We start from the raw sequence: 13,220 nt of genomic DNA, 5'->3' as shown, positions 1-13,220 counted from the left end.
ACCAACAAATTCCTGAAAGGTCGGAAACGCATCGGCAGTTCCTCTGGTACTGCAAAATTTGATGGGCCGGCGGTAATCACTTAACATCAGGTGAACCGCCTGCACATTTGCTCGCTATCTTTATTGAAAAAATAATTGGTGATTCCAGGTATGTCATACTAATTTCAGAGTTACCATACCTACTGATATTTATTTAAATTTGCGGCACTTTTCCAGTCTCTTCTTTCGTTAGCCAGACGTTAGTTAGGACTTTTTATTTCTGATCTAGTAAGTTTATTAGCTCTTACGTTAACATGGCTAATTAACACATACATATTACATCGCTTTTAAATTGCGTTGTCCTCATATAAATAAATATAGTATCAAAGTGACAGTAAGATAGAAATGAAAACATCCTATATAAATTACCGTTAAAATTTATTTCGCGTAAAAAGAGGCTGAGTGTTAAAATGTACGTGTGCTACAATGCGATACGCACTCAAGTTGATAGTAAACTGCAGGGTATAAAACATGACTGCCCAACGGCTCTGGTATTTAATTGTGAAAAAAAAACGAAATTCTGCTCTACAGGTGATGATAGCTCTTAAGGCTTATCTATGGATAAAAGTCGAAGTGTGTACTTTAGCCGGCTACAGATAGTTCAAGACAATGTGGAGACTATCCGCGATGTTTTAAACTTAGTGGGTTAAACACAAACTAATAATTTAATTCATTTTTAATTGAGTAAGTAGTAATTGTGTTTGGAAAGTAAGCATGTGGAATTTATAAATTAGGTATACTTAGCTAGACGATACCTGCAACTATACGATAACCGTATCTATTTTATACACGGGCGTGAGAGCAAATTATACGTGGTACGGTAATAATAATTTTATGTCAGTACTAGCTATTGTTTAACTTTAAAATAACTACAAGTTGCACGAAAAGCTAGAAGATGAAGTAAAAAATTGATATTGAGGTTATCGGAATGAAAAGTAGTGAAGGATTTACAAACTAGAGTAGAAAATTGATTGATTATGGGCAAAACATCTTATACAACCTTACAAGGAAGTAACATTAATCTAAGTGTCACATAACGGTTATAGAAGCTTGCATCGATCATGATCTATCGATCAGTGGATCTCGAAGATGAATTAGGCGCCGGCGCATTAGATACGGTTGTATTTACATAAAATAATAGCATGGAATAGCCAACAAATTTGAAAATTCATCGGCATAATGAGTTTAAATAATACCTAGATCCACCCGCATTTCGCGTCAGACGTGCAAAATGTATTCATTCCTATTTCCTGCCGTCCTATTACTGAAAAGCCATGAACTGAAAAAAAATATTTTTTTGGATTATCCCCAGAAAAACGTCGGAATTTTAAAAACTAATGGTTTTAAAAATAATGCTACGTAGGACTAAACTAAAAACGTTGGACCTACAGCATTCTTATTTAGAAACATAACTTTTTTTAAAATTCCCACGTTTTTGTTAATAATTAAAAAAATATTTTTACAGTTAGCAGCTTTTAGTTAAAAGACGACAAAACTGTAATATTTACGAGTCAGTTTTTGACATAAATTATGAAAAGACTATTTTCTCTAAAATATAAAAATGAATCACTAAATCTTCTCATCGCAAATCTCGAGAACAGCTGAACCGATTTCGCTAATTCTTTTTTTTTTTATTTTATTTTATTTTATTTGACTAACCAACAACATTTACACATACACAAGTATTTACATACAAAAGGATTTATAACTAAAGGACACATAGCATAAACGTTAACAACTGGCTAGTACATAGATTTAGGTACAATGAGTTATGACTTTAAAAGGCAGTAAAGTAAAGCAAAATGTAATAAGGAATTAGCACGTTAAATCGGTTACGTCTCATTATATAATGATCTTTTGTATATATTCCTTTAAGTACGAGGATGGTTCTTACGGAGAGAAAATTTTTAAAAAATTTAATCAACAGTTAGGCGGTACGCTCGCCGGGGCAGCTAGTGTTAATATATTATTTTAAGAACTTTGCCTCTACGTTACTTCTAATTAAATTACAGTCAGTAAATCATTAATTTTATAGGCCTACTTAAGTAGTATTAATAATAGTTGTAGCTAGTGAGTAAACCATGTTGAGGTTAATTTTATGGAGTACGTAATAGAGCTAGTTCTAATCATATAATTTCTCCTTTCATTTACAATTTTATTTATTATTTTCTTGTTATTTAAAAATAAATATAAAATGAACTTACCAAATATGACTAATGTTATTGTTGCTATACAATGCGTCTTAAACTCCATTTTCATACTTCTATTTATACACTATCAGTCTTATTAAAACACTAAATATTTTTAAATAACACTAGTCGTCGGGAGTCAGTCGTCCATGATGTATCGATCTGTAAAAAAAGAAAAATGGTTATTAGATAAAATTTAGAGCAATAAATTGTCTAATATCAAATGAATGAAATTAATTAAATGATGTGTTGTAAAATTGTCAACAAATTAGAGAAAGTAATTAAATGGTATCTTTAATACGAACACTAACGATAGATGTTGCTCGACTCCCTACAACTTTCACTAAAACCAATAAAACGGACAAGGTATGGGTATTCGATACAAGCTACAACACAAGGTTTACGATAATATCTTTAAATTTTACAATATACCTTCTTAGAATAATTTGCAATTAGTTTAGGAAATCTTTCCAATAAACCTTTTTATATAGCCTCGTAAACATCTTGTTATAATTTAATGAGCTTGAGGTTTCGCTTGCTCTACATAATGCTTAACTCTACTTGACTTTTTTTACTTTCGTTTCTTCATTATAAACGCATTACCATTTATGTGACTCAAAAAAGTCTTCAAATCTATTTTTAGTTAGGTTAGTTGCTTCTCGCAGGAAGCCTAACGCTCAACCGCGAGTGAGTCCCACATACCCGCCCTTGCGCGGCATGCCTATTGCCTAATAGCATTTTTACCAGCGAAAAAAAAACGCCTAACGCTCACGACGCATACATCACGTTATTCATCATCATCAACCCTGGCCCATTACTCAATGGGCCAGCACGAGTTTCCTCTTAAAATGAGAATGAGTGAAGCCACGATTCGTGTGTGCTTGGCTTAACTTGTGTAAAACTAGCACACACCTTTGAGAACATTATTTAGAACTCCCAGGCATGCAGGTTTCCTTACGAATGTGAAATGCTTAAAACGTACATAAATCCAAAAAGTTCAAGATGCGTGATCCCGGATCCCCCAAATAGGATGGCGACGCTTTAAGTACTAGTCTATCCGCTGTTTATCTCGTTCTTATCTTAACCTAATGATGAATCTGACAGACAGACATACACACTTTCGCATTTATAATATTAGTATGGATTACGCACGTGCGCTGCGGTTGGAAAAATAAGGAAAAATTAGATTACATGCAAGCTTTACGTGGGTATCTATAAATGCCAGTTTATTACACTGAGATGGGCTACTAATTTTATTTATTTATTTATTTTATTTTTATATCTTATTAGAACGGCAGTGCCACTTACACTAACTAGATGATTAATAATAAATTTAAATACAAATAAAGGTACAAGAAACAAGACACAAAATACAAAACGATAAAATATATAATGAAATCTCTATAAGATTTAAATTAACTGATTTAACGATTTATATTTATTAGAGAAACTGTATAAATATATTATTTCCCGTTGATGCAACGCCAGAGTTTGCTACAATAATAAGTTATGCTGTTAATATTAGTGAAAGGTATTAATAATACATTTCCACGTTCTTGTTACTTGTATTGAATGTAAAATATATCCTTTGTTTATTCACTCGGGATTTATGCTTAAAATATTCACTTTCACTCTTGACTAAACAACAGTTCGCTGTTCGCTACAGTTTTTCTTCCGTAACAACTTCTACAATACAAAGTGGCTGATCTTCAGCCACTTTGTAATGTAAACTTTCTTAAGTTTTTCTCACATTCTAATTGTTACTGTCGAGACTTGATGAACTTGGGTGACGTCACTAAGATGGAATGCATAACACAGTATTTAAGGCTGAATGCTAAATTCATGTAAATTTATACGTCTGTGGTTAGCATTAGGTGTATTTACCCTACTTAGTATGTGTCACTTGGTCAAGAGTCGCAAAAGCATGCTATACAAAAAAGATAAATGTAATGAGAAGCATTCTATGTTTTTTTGATGATGTAGGTAAATAAATGTTCTGCTAAGTACTGTAGCAGACAAGCTTTCATATAAGTTTAAACTGCTTATATAAAATTTGAAAATACAATAATTTCTTATTGGTTTATTATTAGGTTTAATTTTAGACGATGCCCGTGACCTCTTCCATCATGGGCTCGGTTTTTTAAAATTCTTGTGGGAAACCTTTAATTATTTTCCGGGATAAAAAGTAGGTAGCCTCGTCTCCGGGATAAACGCTATCTCTGTACCAAATAGATGATGCCCATGGCTATTCTAAATGTACAAGACGTAAGTATACTTATATAAGTTACTGTAAAAGCTCTATAGCAACGGTAAATCCGAGAAATATCAGTAAAACGTAAGATTGTAACCGTTCTGTGCGTTAATTTCGGCATTTTACTAGCATTCACTCGGTAAATCTTAGGTTTTGCCTCATAGTTACGCAAAAATCTGAATGATACCTAAAATAAGTGTCTGAATTAATGTATTTTTAATGAGCGCGCTCCGTTTGTCCCTTCATACAATTAATCAATTAATCATCATCAATTAATTAGTTTTCTGATATAAATGTACCTATCTATTATTAAATGTGTAAGATAATATTCCTTTATAAACTTTAAGAGGCGCGACTTAGCCTGTAAGTATTAAATAATAGTTTAACATTATAAATATAACGTTATATTATATGTTTTGTAAAATGTGTATTGATAATAAAGAATTTATAAAAATAAAAAATTAAAATTAGTTAAAATTATTAAAGTTTTACACAAAGTAATTCGATCAGATCAAATACATTAAAATAGCTTTCACTAGGTGGTCTAGAAAGGGAACTAAGCGATCGTCGAAACATGATAGAATAAAGGCATTTTGATTAGATTGCATTCACTTAGTGAGGTAGGTAGGTAAAACATCAACAGATACGTATTGTACGCGACAGGTCGAGATAACAATCGGGGTGTGAGGTGGGGGGACGCCCCGCACACCCGCACATCATCCGCGCTATCTCGCATCGGGTTAGCGTGGGGGCTGTGCGGGTGTACGGGGCGTCCCAACCCCGATTGCCATCTCGACCTGTCGCGGACTATACTTCGGAAGGAATAAATATGAGGTAAGCATACTGTATCTATTTACCTATCTATAGTACGCGACAGGTCGAGATGACAATCGGGGTGGGAACGCCCCGCATACCCCCTGCGCTAACCCGGTGCGGGCGAGCGCGGGCATTGTCTGGGTCTGCGGGGCGTCCTACCATCGCATACCCCGATTGCCATCTTTACCTATCGTGTACCTACTATATTATGTATCTATATGTATTATAATTTGCTTTTAGCAAGACAAAAAATTATGTTAGTGAACCAAAACTTCATACAGTTTTGTCATTCTCCTTTGATTTATTATTATTAAACTTTCTAATGGTAACTGTACCGTATTGTATTATCGGATAAGTATACATTTTAGGATTAAGTTATCTATTAAAAGAAGCTATCTATTAATAAAATTTAAGACGGCAAATGAACGAACATTAAATCATTATAATACGAGTGAATATCATAATAAAAGCTATAAAAAAATGTTCTTATGCTTCTGTAAACTGGAAAAACATGAACGTTTGCAAAATTGCTCCCAAGAAATCGCGTGAACATAAAATTGATGGTATTTGTAATAGGGTTGTCAATTCTTTTTATTATCATTATTTTTCACTTTGTTGTGGAGCAAGTATTCCTAGGTAGGTATAGTACGCGACAGGTCGAGATAGCAATCGGGGTGGGGAGTGGGGCCTCGCACAGCGCCCGCACTAACCCGGTGCGGGATAGCGCAGATGACGTGCGGGTGTGCGGGGTGTCCCCCCGCCTCATATCCCGATTGCCATGCCGACCTGTCTCGAATTTCTTTTACACTACTTTTTCAAAATGGATGAACTGTTCAATTTTACATTTATACTTCAAAATCAATATCTTTCCATGACAGCTTTCTTTTCCCACATTTTTCTAAGAACAAATAGTTATCGGAGAAAAACGCAGAAATGCCTCACGAGTGTGAAATATGAGCACATAATATTTGAAGAGGCGACGCCATAAAACGCAGATATTAGAACATAATATCCTTACTACTACCCTACCTAGTAGGTACCTACTAATATAAATGCAAAATGCTGTCGTCTGCTAGCTTTTCACGGCCGATTTTGATGATTTTTTTGTACAGAGATAACTTTAATCCTGGGGACGACCATAGGCTAGTTTTTATCACGGAAAATCACAGTTCCCACGCGATTTTTGGAAAACCTACTAAATCCACACGGGCGAAGCCGCGGGCATCATCTAGTAGAAATATAAATATTAATGTTTAATATTGTTTCTAGGATTCTAAGCCACCAGCTTACAATAACCAATAGTATGACTTTACCATTACTTTATTTCAATTCTGATCTGCATTATCTTTTTTTCAACGCATAATTTTTGTCGTCTTAATTACGTAGCTGTCAACTCATTTTGCTCCTACATTACACAAATCAAAACGTTACTTCTTTAAGCTGGCACTAATCCGACATTCAGAACACAATATTATGTAACTAGCTGATGTCCGCGACTTCGTACGCATGGATTTAGGTTTTTAAAAATCCGTGATTTTCCGGGATAAAAAGTAGCCTATGTCACTCTCCAGGTCTCTAACTATACCCATGCAAAAAATCACGACAATACGTTGCTCCGTTGCAACGTGATTGAAGGACAAACCAACAAACAAACACACTTTCGATTCGGGTGATAAATGTTACGTACTATCTAATGGACTAAAAGACAGCGCGTGCCAGACCTTCGTTATTTTGTAAAAGCTGAAAGTTTTACTGCGTATTGTACCCAACACAGTGCTACAGGGTACAAACCCCAAAACTCTCAGCTTTTATAAAATAGCGAAGGTCTGGCACGCGCTGGCTCTCTCTCAGTTCTAATAATTACCTACACATTCATATATTTTCTCTGTGGAAAAGATAGACCTAGGAACCCCGTGTGAAGCTGGAGCGGATCAACTAGTTATGAAATATATATAAAGGTCTAGGATGTTTCAAAACGCACAAAACCTGAATGTCTATTTTTTCGTCCCTCAATATGACTAAAAGCCGAGGCAGACAAAATCCCTAAGCCTGAAAGATATAAGGGCTCTCGATTCACGGTTGAATATTCATGAAAAGCTGTTCAAAAACCTTATAGTATTTAAGTCTACGTCGGTAACATCGTGTAGTACTTATTTCGTGCCTACTACGGTCGCATCTGTTTATTTAAACTGTATAACTCGTGTATAACTCGCTCCAGCAATGCACGAGGCTGCAATTGCTTGTACAGTATGGTATAATAATATTGTAAATTGATCACTTGAAAAGAGCAACCGCCGAGTTTCTTACTAGTTCTTCTCGCTAGGAACGGCATTCAGATTTCAGAACCAGTGGTAAATTAAACTAGTTGACGATTTAAAAGCACTTGTAAAAGTTTACTTGAATAAAAATATATTCTATTCTAAATATATTCTAATCTACTTATTCTAGATGAAAGAGTTCAACTCTCAATTCACTAGCTAGGTAGTAACTAGTGCTTATCCTTTAGTCTTTAAACTTATGGGTCTAATACTAAGCTATCATGTGTTAACAAAATATGTACTTGCCTATACTATTATGACTACTATATCATATATAAATTTTAACTCATTCGCCATGTAATTAAGTTAGGGGCTACCCATTTTATGGGTTTCATTTAAAGAGAGAGCCAGCGCATGCCAGACCTTTGTCACCATGATTAAAACTTCATAGTCGCTATTCGTTCCTCCCTGTGTTAGGGACAATACGCAGATAAACTTTTAGCTTTTATAAAATAACGAAGGTCTGGCACGCGCTGGCTCTTAGTCCATGAAAGGAATTTGTGGTTTAATTTTGATATTGTCCTTACCGTAGCTTTCTACTTAAGAAGTTATTCTGTAACTATTCACAAAATAGGTTTTGAAAAGACGTTTGAGAAACATAAACGCATACGCATAAAATGCGTCGTAAAATATTTACCTAATACCTACTTACTTATTCATAAGGCTGCCTACTATAATTTTTTAAACAGAAACTTTTAATGACCAATCACGAGATATTTTACTATCAAGTATTTTTTATTTGCAATTGAAAATTGGTAGGCTATACAGTATTAGGTAGGTACGAGCCTCAATAGCTCAACCGGTATAGGAGTGGACTGAAAACCGAAAGGTCGACGGTTCAAATCCCGCCCGTTGCACTATTGTCGTACCTACTCCTAGCTCAAGCCTGACGCTTAATTGGAGAGGAAAGGGGAATATTAGTCATTTAATATGGCTAATATTCTTTAAAAAAAAAAAAATTAAATACATCCATGTTTATATGAACCTACCTATTTTATTTCATTAATACTATTAATAATTAGGTGTAATTGTTTGTTCATTCGTCCTTCTTCGACGCAGCAATTGAGCAGGTGGATCAACCTTTTTTCTTTTAAATCGTTAGGTTAAGGAACATGGAAGTGACTTGGCTACTTTTCATCCCGGAAATGGGTCTCAAGTCTTGTGCAAATACATAGGTGGTTTTGTTATCAATATAATATTTTAAAAGTGGTGATGGCTTAGTGGTTTTAAGACGTTGGCCTCCTCCACGAAACTCTCCATAATGATCTCAAAGGTGTGTGAAATCTCTCAATCTGAACTTGTCCAGTGTGGTGGACTATGGCCAAAACCACTTTCGTTCAGAGACGAGACCCGTTTCAGTAGTAGGTCGGCAATGGGTTGATGATGACGATGATAATATTAGGTATATTTCGAATAAAAATAAACGGAATCAGCTAAGTAAATGACCCTAAGAGAAAAGTGTTCTTAATAATTGTGTCTTACAGGAAACTAACTGTTTCGTTCTTAAAATTTGTTGTAAAAAGTTCCCTCCCGTATTTGTTTGTACAAAGCCTTAAGTGCAATATAATGACGTTTCCAAATGTATGTCGGTGGACCAGGGTAACAGAGGTCGCGAGGCCGTGCGAAGATTGTGATTATTCCACGAATGTCTTACCGCTTAAACCCATAGGTTTACTTAGTTACTTTTGGCACACATCCCCAGATTCGAGACAATGTCTCTGTGGACTGCAGAAACTTCCTCTATACTATACTAGAACTTTCCTCTATAATTTACAGCTTTTGTTTAAGTTTCTGTTACGGTTTAATTCTAACTGCACAATTTTCTACATTTACCACATGCTATGTTGTTACTTATATGTATCTATGTATGTATGTTGGTAATTAAATAGGTACCTACGAGTTGGTTTTATGATTGACTTGTAAGAAGAAAGAAAGAGAGAGTCACGTTTCACAAACTTTTAGAATATATCTAATACCTACCATCTACGTTAACAACGTTGATAGTATTATTGCAAATATTACCTACTAGCTGAGCCGCGACTTCGTCCGCGTAGATTTAGGTTTTCAAAAAGCCGTGATTCTCTTTGATTTTCCGGGATAAAAGTAGCCTGTGTCACTCTCCAGGTCTTTAACTATATTATCCATGCAACAAATTTTTGCGTTGTGATTGGCGAACAAACAAACAGACACACACTTTTGCATATTTTATAATTAGGGTAATAATACTGAACTAGCTTTTGTCCGCTATACATGTATAATTTATAGCCTCTTGGGGATAATGTAGCTATTCAGTGCAGTGAAATAATTTTTCAAATCGAATTCGTTGTTTCGGAGATTACATCTACCTGAAAGATATACAAGCTTACTGTTAAATATTCTGTGCTTCTACATCCAAATTTACAAACTGTACCTCTATATATTAGAGCAGAAGTATAGATAACATTATAATATAAGCTACATAAATAATATAATTTTATCTTTTTTGCTTGAAACAGAAAAGTTTTTCCTTTAGGAAAATGCGATTGTACTGTAGATACCTACCTTCATATTATATTTAGCTGTATCACGAAATTCACGTATCATTTATCATCTAAATTCTAAACGATCAAGTTAACTCAATAAAATGTTATAGCCACTAAAAGTGACATCATTATCCATTATTTAGTAGCAGTTAAAATGTACAGTTAAATAATAATTACGAATGCCCTCATTTTGTTAACAACTCGATTAAGATATTTGGATTTGGACTGTAAATAATTAACCGGGTTTTATTTACTTTCAATCATAAAATGTGTGAATAAAAAAACATCAATTGAATACTGCTGCAGAGTTTTAAATAATATTTCACTGTTTTGTTTTTGTGTCTGAATATCGAATGAATGCACAAAATATTTGTATTCGAAATATTAATAAATAATTCATCGAACAGAATTCAGTATTTGTTCATTGTTCTTGTTTCAGCCCAGTGACCTCGATGAAGCTGAATCGAACTTTCGCATTTCGCATGCATTTGAGGTTTATCGGTTGTTTCCGCTAAATGGGAAATTTGTATAAAGCTTTATTTAAATTGTTCACCTTTCTCTTCTGGCTATGCAATTTAAGAAAGAAAGGGACAAAATATTATAAATTGTTTTTCCTCTAATCCGATATTTTAAGAAGCTTTATTTTATAGATCATCTATGTGCCAGCCCCATCGTTACACACCAAAAACATCACATCAAACTTGACTTGATGTTGATCTAAAACTGACCCAGATCCAAACATTGGTATCAGGAAATCATAAAGGCCTCGAGGTCGATGCATATACCATACAACCTTGAGCTTGACACGACGACGGACGGCGTGACCTGGCGATAATAGCAAACTACATTTTTGTATTACTTTCTCTAGTCTATAGGCGCCTGGTATATAAAATGTTTGATTTTATTATATCTTTCATCCTAGTACAACCAATAAATACGATTGTTATTTTGTTCTACTAAGGTACTTCTGATCCAAATAAAAACAAGTGCTTTTTAAATTCACTTGTCAAACTAACACTACCTCGTTAATTATTATGTCTAAATAAAAAGCGACACCTCATACCTACCGACCAAGATAATAATATCATCCAAACCACCGTTCAAAAAGATCTTTCACTTGATAAGCTCACTTAACTAATTCATAAATCAGCAGATCATTATTATAAGAAAAAAAAGTACATTATTTACGAATGTTAATCCGTCATGTCCATCTTGACACACATAACTTAATGCATCAACAAAAAACTCGTTGGTTCCGACAGCTGGCAAAAAAATCGCGAAACACGTGCTGATTCAAATCAACACAATGCTTTTATGGAATTTTCTACTCTGTTAGTTTTGATTAAGGCTCACTATAAATTATTACTTGATGTCTATCTTCGTGGCTCACCAAACCGTTATAAGGCTGCTTTTCCACTAGATATTTGCTTTCCTACGACATTGTTATGATATCCACCAATCATTTTATTGCTCCACATAAATTAGCATAGTTTCGTAACTTAGCTCAGCATAGCAGTGCATAGCACATATTTCGTGGGAAAGCAGCCTAAGCCTGATTTTAACATTATTAGGTTAGTGTTTGACAAATTGACCGATAATCATGATTTTTTGTGTGATCATTTATTGATCGATGATGTTATTTCGTAGATAGATACGTTGACTCCGTTTTTTTAACAAACAGTTACTAGCAGTTGATGGCATTGTGATAATTTTGATGTCTATTATTTTGATGCTATATAAAATTTATTCTTTTAACACATTTTTTAACTATGAAAATGTTAAAATTAATTAATTTGATGCGGTTTTTTTATTTGGACGTCTTTTTGAACTGAACCCGATATTGAGTAATTTGGCTCCATCATGATCATCCTATCGTTCGGCTGACTACTGAGAACGGGTCTCCTCTCTAAATGAGAAGAGTTTGGTCATAGTCTACTACGCCGGCCAAGTGAGGATTTGCAGACTTCACACCGTTAAAGCAAGTGATATTAAATTTTTTATAATGCCGTAAAGTTAGAGGGTATGTGCTCGAGATCGAACCCCGAATCCCCCGACTAGAAGGTCGACGTCTTAACCAGAGGCAGATTATCCCTAAGACAAAATAGGCACGTGCCTAGGGGCGCGGTGTTACAAAGGGGCGCGTGCGATCATGTAGAGTTCCATTACCTGGCCGGCCTAACAATTTATCCCTTCTAATATAGGTATTATTATCTTGGAGTGTCCGAAACTGCCTCTTCTTTAATATAGCAAAGTGCCGTGACGTGATCTTCTTCACTAGTTCACATAAATAGTATAATCACCAACTACCAGCTATGCAATGAGATCGCCTCGTTCTTTCGAAGTAAGTAATTTTTTTAATAAGACTGTTAGAGGGGCGTCTATATGAGGGGCTTTGTCTACTACCTAGGGCGCTTTCGACATTTAATCCGCCTCTGGTCTTAACCACTTGACTTGAGTAAGTAATAAAGAAATTATATAAAGGGGGTTTAATGTTTATAAATAACCGCGTGGTTTATGAACTGGGCAACCGTTAGTCTACAACGGTGTTCCGGCTCAAACTACTAACTGTTACCGTTGTTGGACGCGCCAGTGGGTTCTAATCATTTTATTAAACAGAAACTAAGCTTTGATTCTAGTCTTAATTGATTTAGATTGGCAATACTTGTTAGGCGTAAATAGGAAGCTTTAGCTACAAGATGTATCACATAAATCTAGCGATCGCAGTTGGAGTCAAGCTCATGAAAAAAAAAGAAACAGAAATTTTTTGAAAAGGTCGTAATAATTTATGCGAGAGAAAAATCTAAATATTAGGTAAAAAGCATAACATAACATAACTGAAAAAATATTCTATAAGTACGGTCTACAAAAAATGTAAATGCGTAGCAAGCAAACCTGTGTTTTGAAGAAAATTATGATTTCTTTTATTAAAAACTATAAAATGTAAAGCTATAGGTACATGAAGTTTTTTATTAGTAAAGTACGTAGGTATAGTAGGTATAGATCTACGCTAAAGTTTAAAAAATAAAATGGAACAGCAGCAAAATCTATACCTACTGAAGTTTCTAGTTATCGAAACAGCGGAAAC

At 34.6% G+C, this 13,220-nt stretch overlaps 1 protein-coding gene across 1 annotated transcript in view; it reads right to left on the bottom strand.

Moving 5' to 3' along the window:
• Positions 1-13,220, bottom strand: part of LOC117984023 (serine protease inhibitor dipetalogastin) — a 59,786-nt gene that overhangs the window by 21,072 nt on the left and 25,494 nt on the right. Inside the window, exon 2 of the mRNA XM_034970671.2 lies at positions 2,244-2,390. Within this exon, the coding sequence (XP_034826562.1) occupies positions 2,244-2,298 (55 nt within the window). The 5' untranslated portion in view covers positions 2,299-2,390. The remainder of the gene's footprint in view (positions 1-2,243; positions 2,391-13,220) is intronic.

This window comes from Maniola hyperantus, chromosome 7, assembly GCF_902806685.2.
Source record: "Maniola hyperantus chromosome 7, iAphHyp1.2, whole genome shotgun sequence".
Lineage (NCBI taxonomy): Eukaryota > Metazoa > Arthropoda > Insecta > Lepidoptera > Nymphalidae > Maniola > Maniola hyperantus.
The sequence above is the reverse complement of the archived record's forward strand: the minus strand, read 5'-3'. Positions and strand labels throughout refer to the sequence as shown.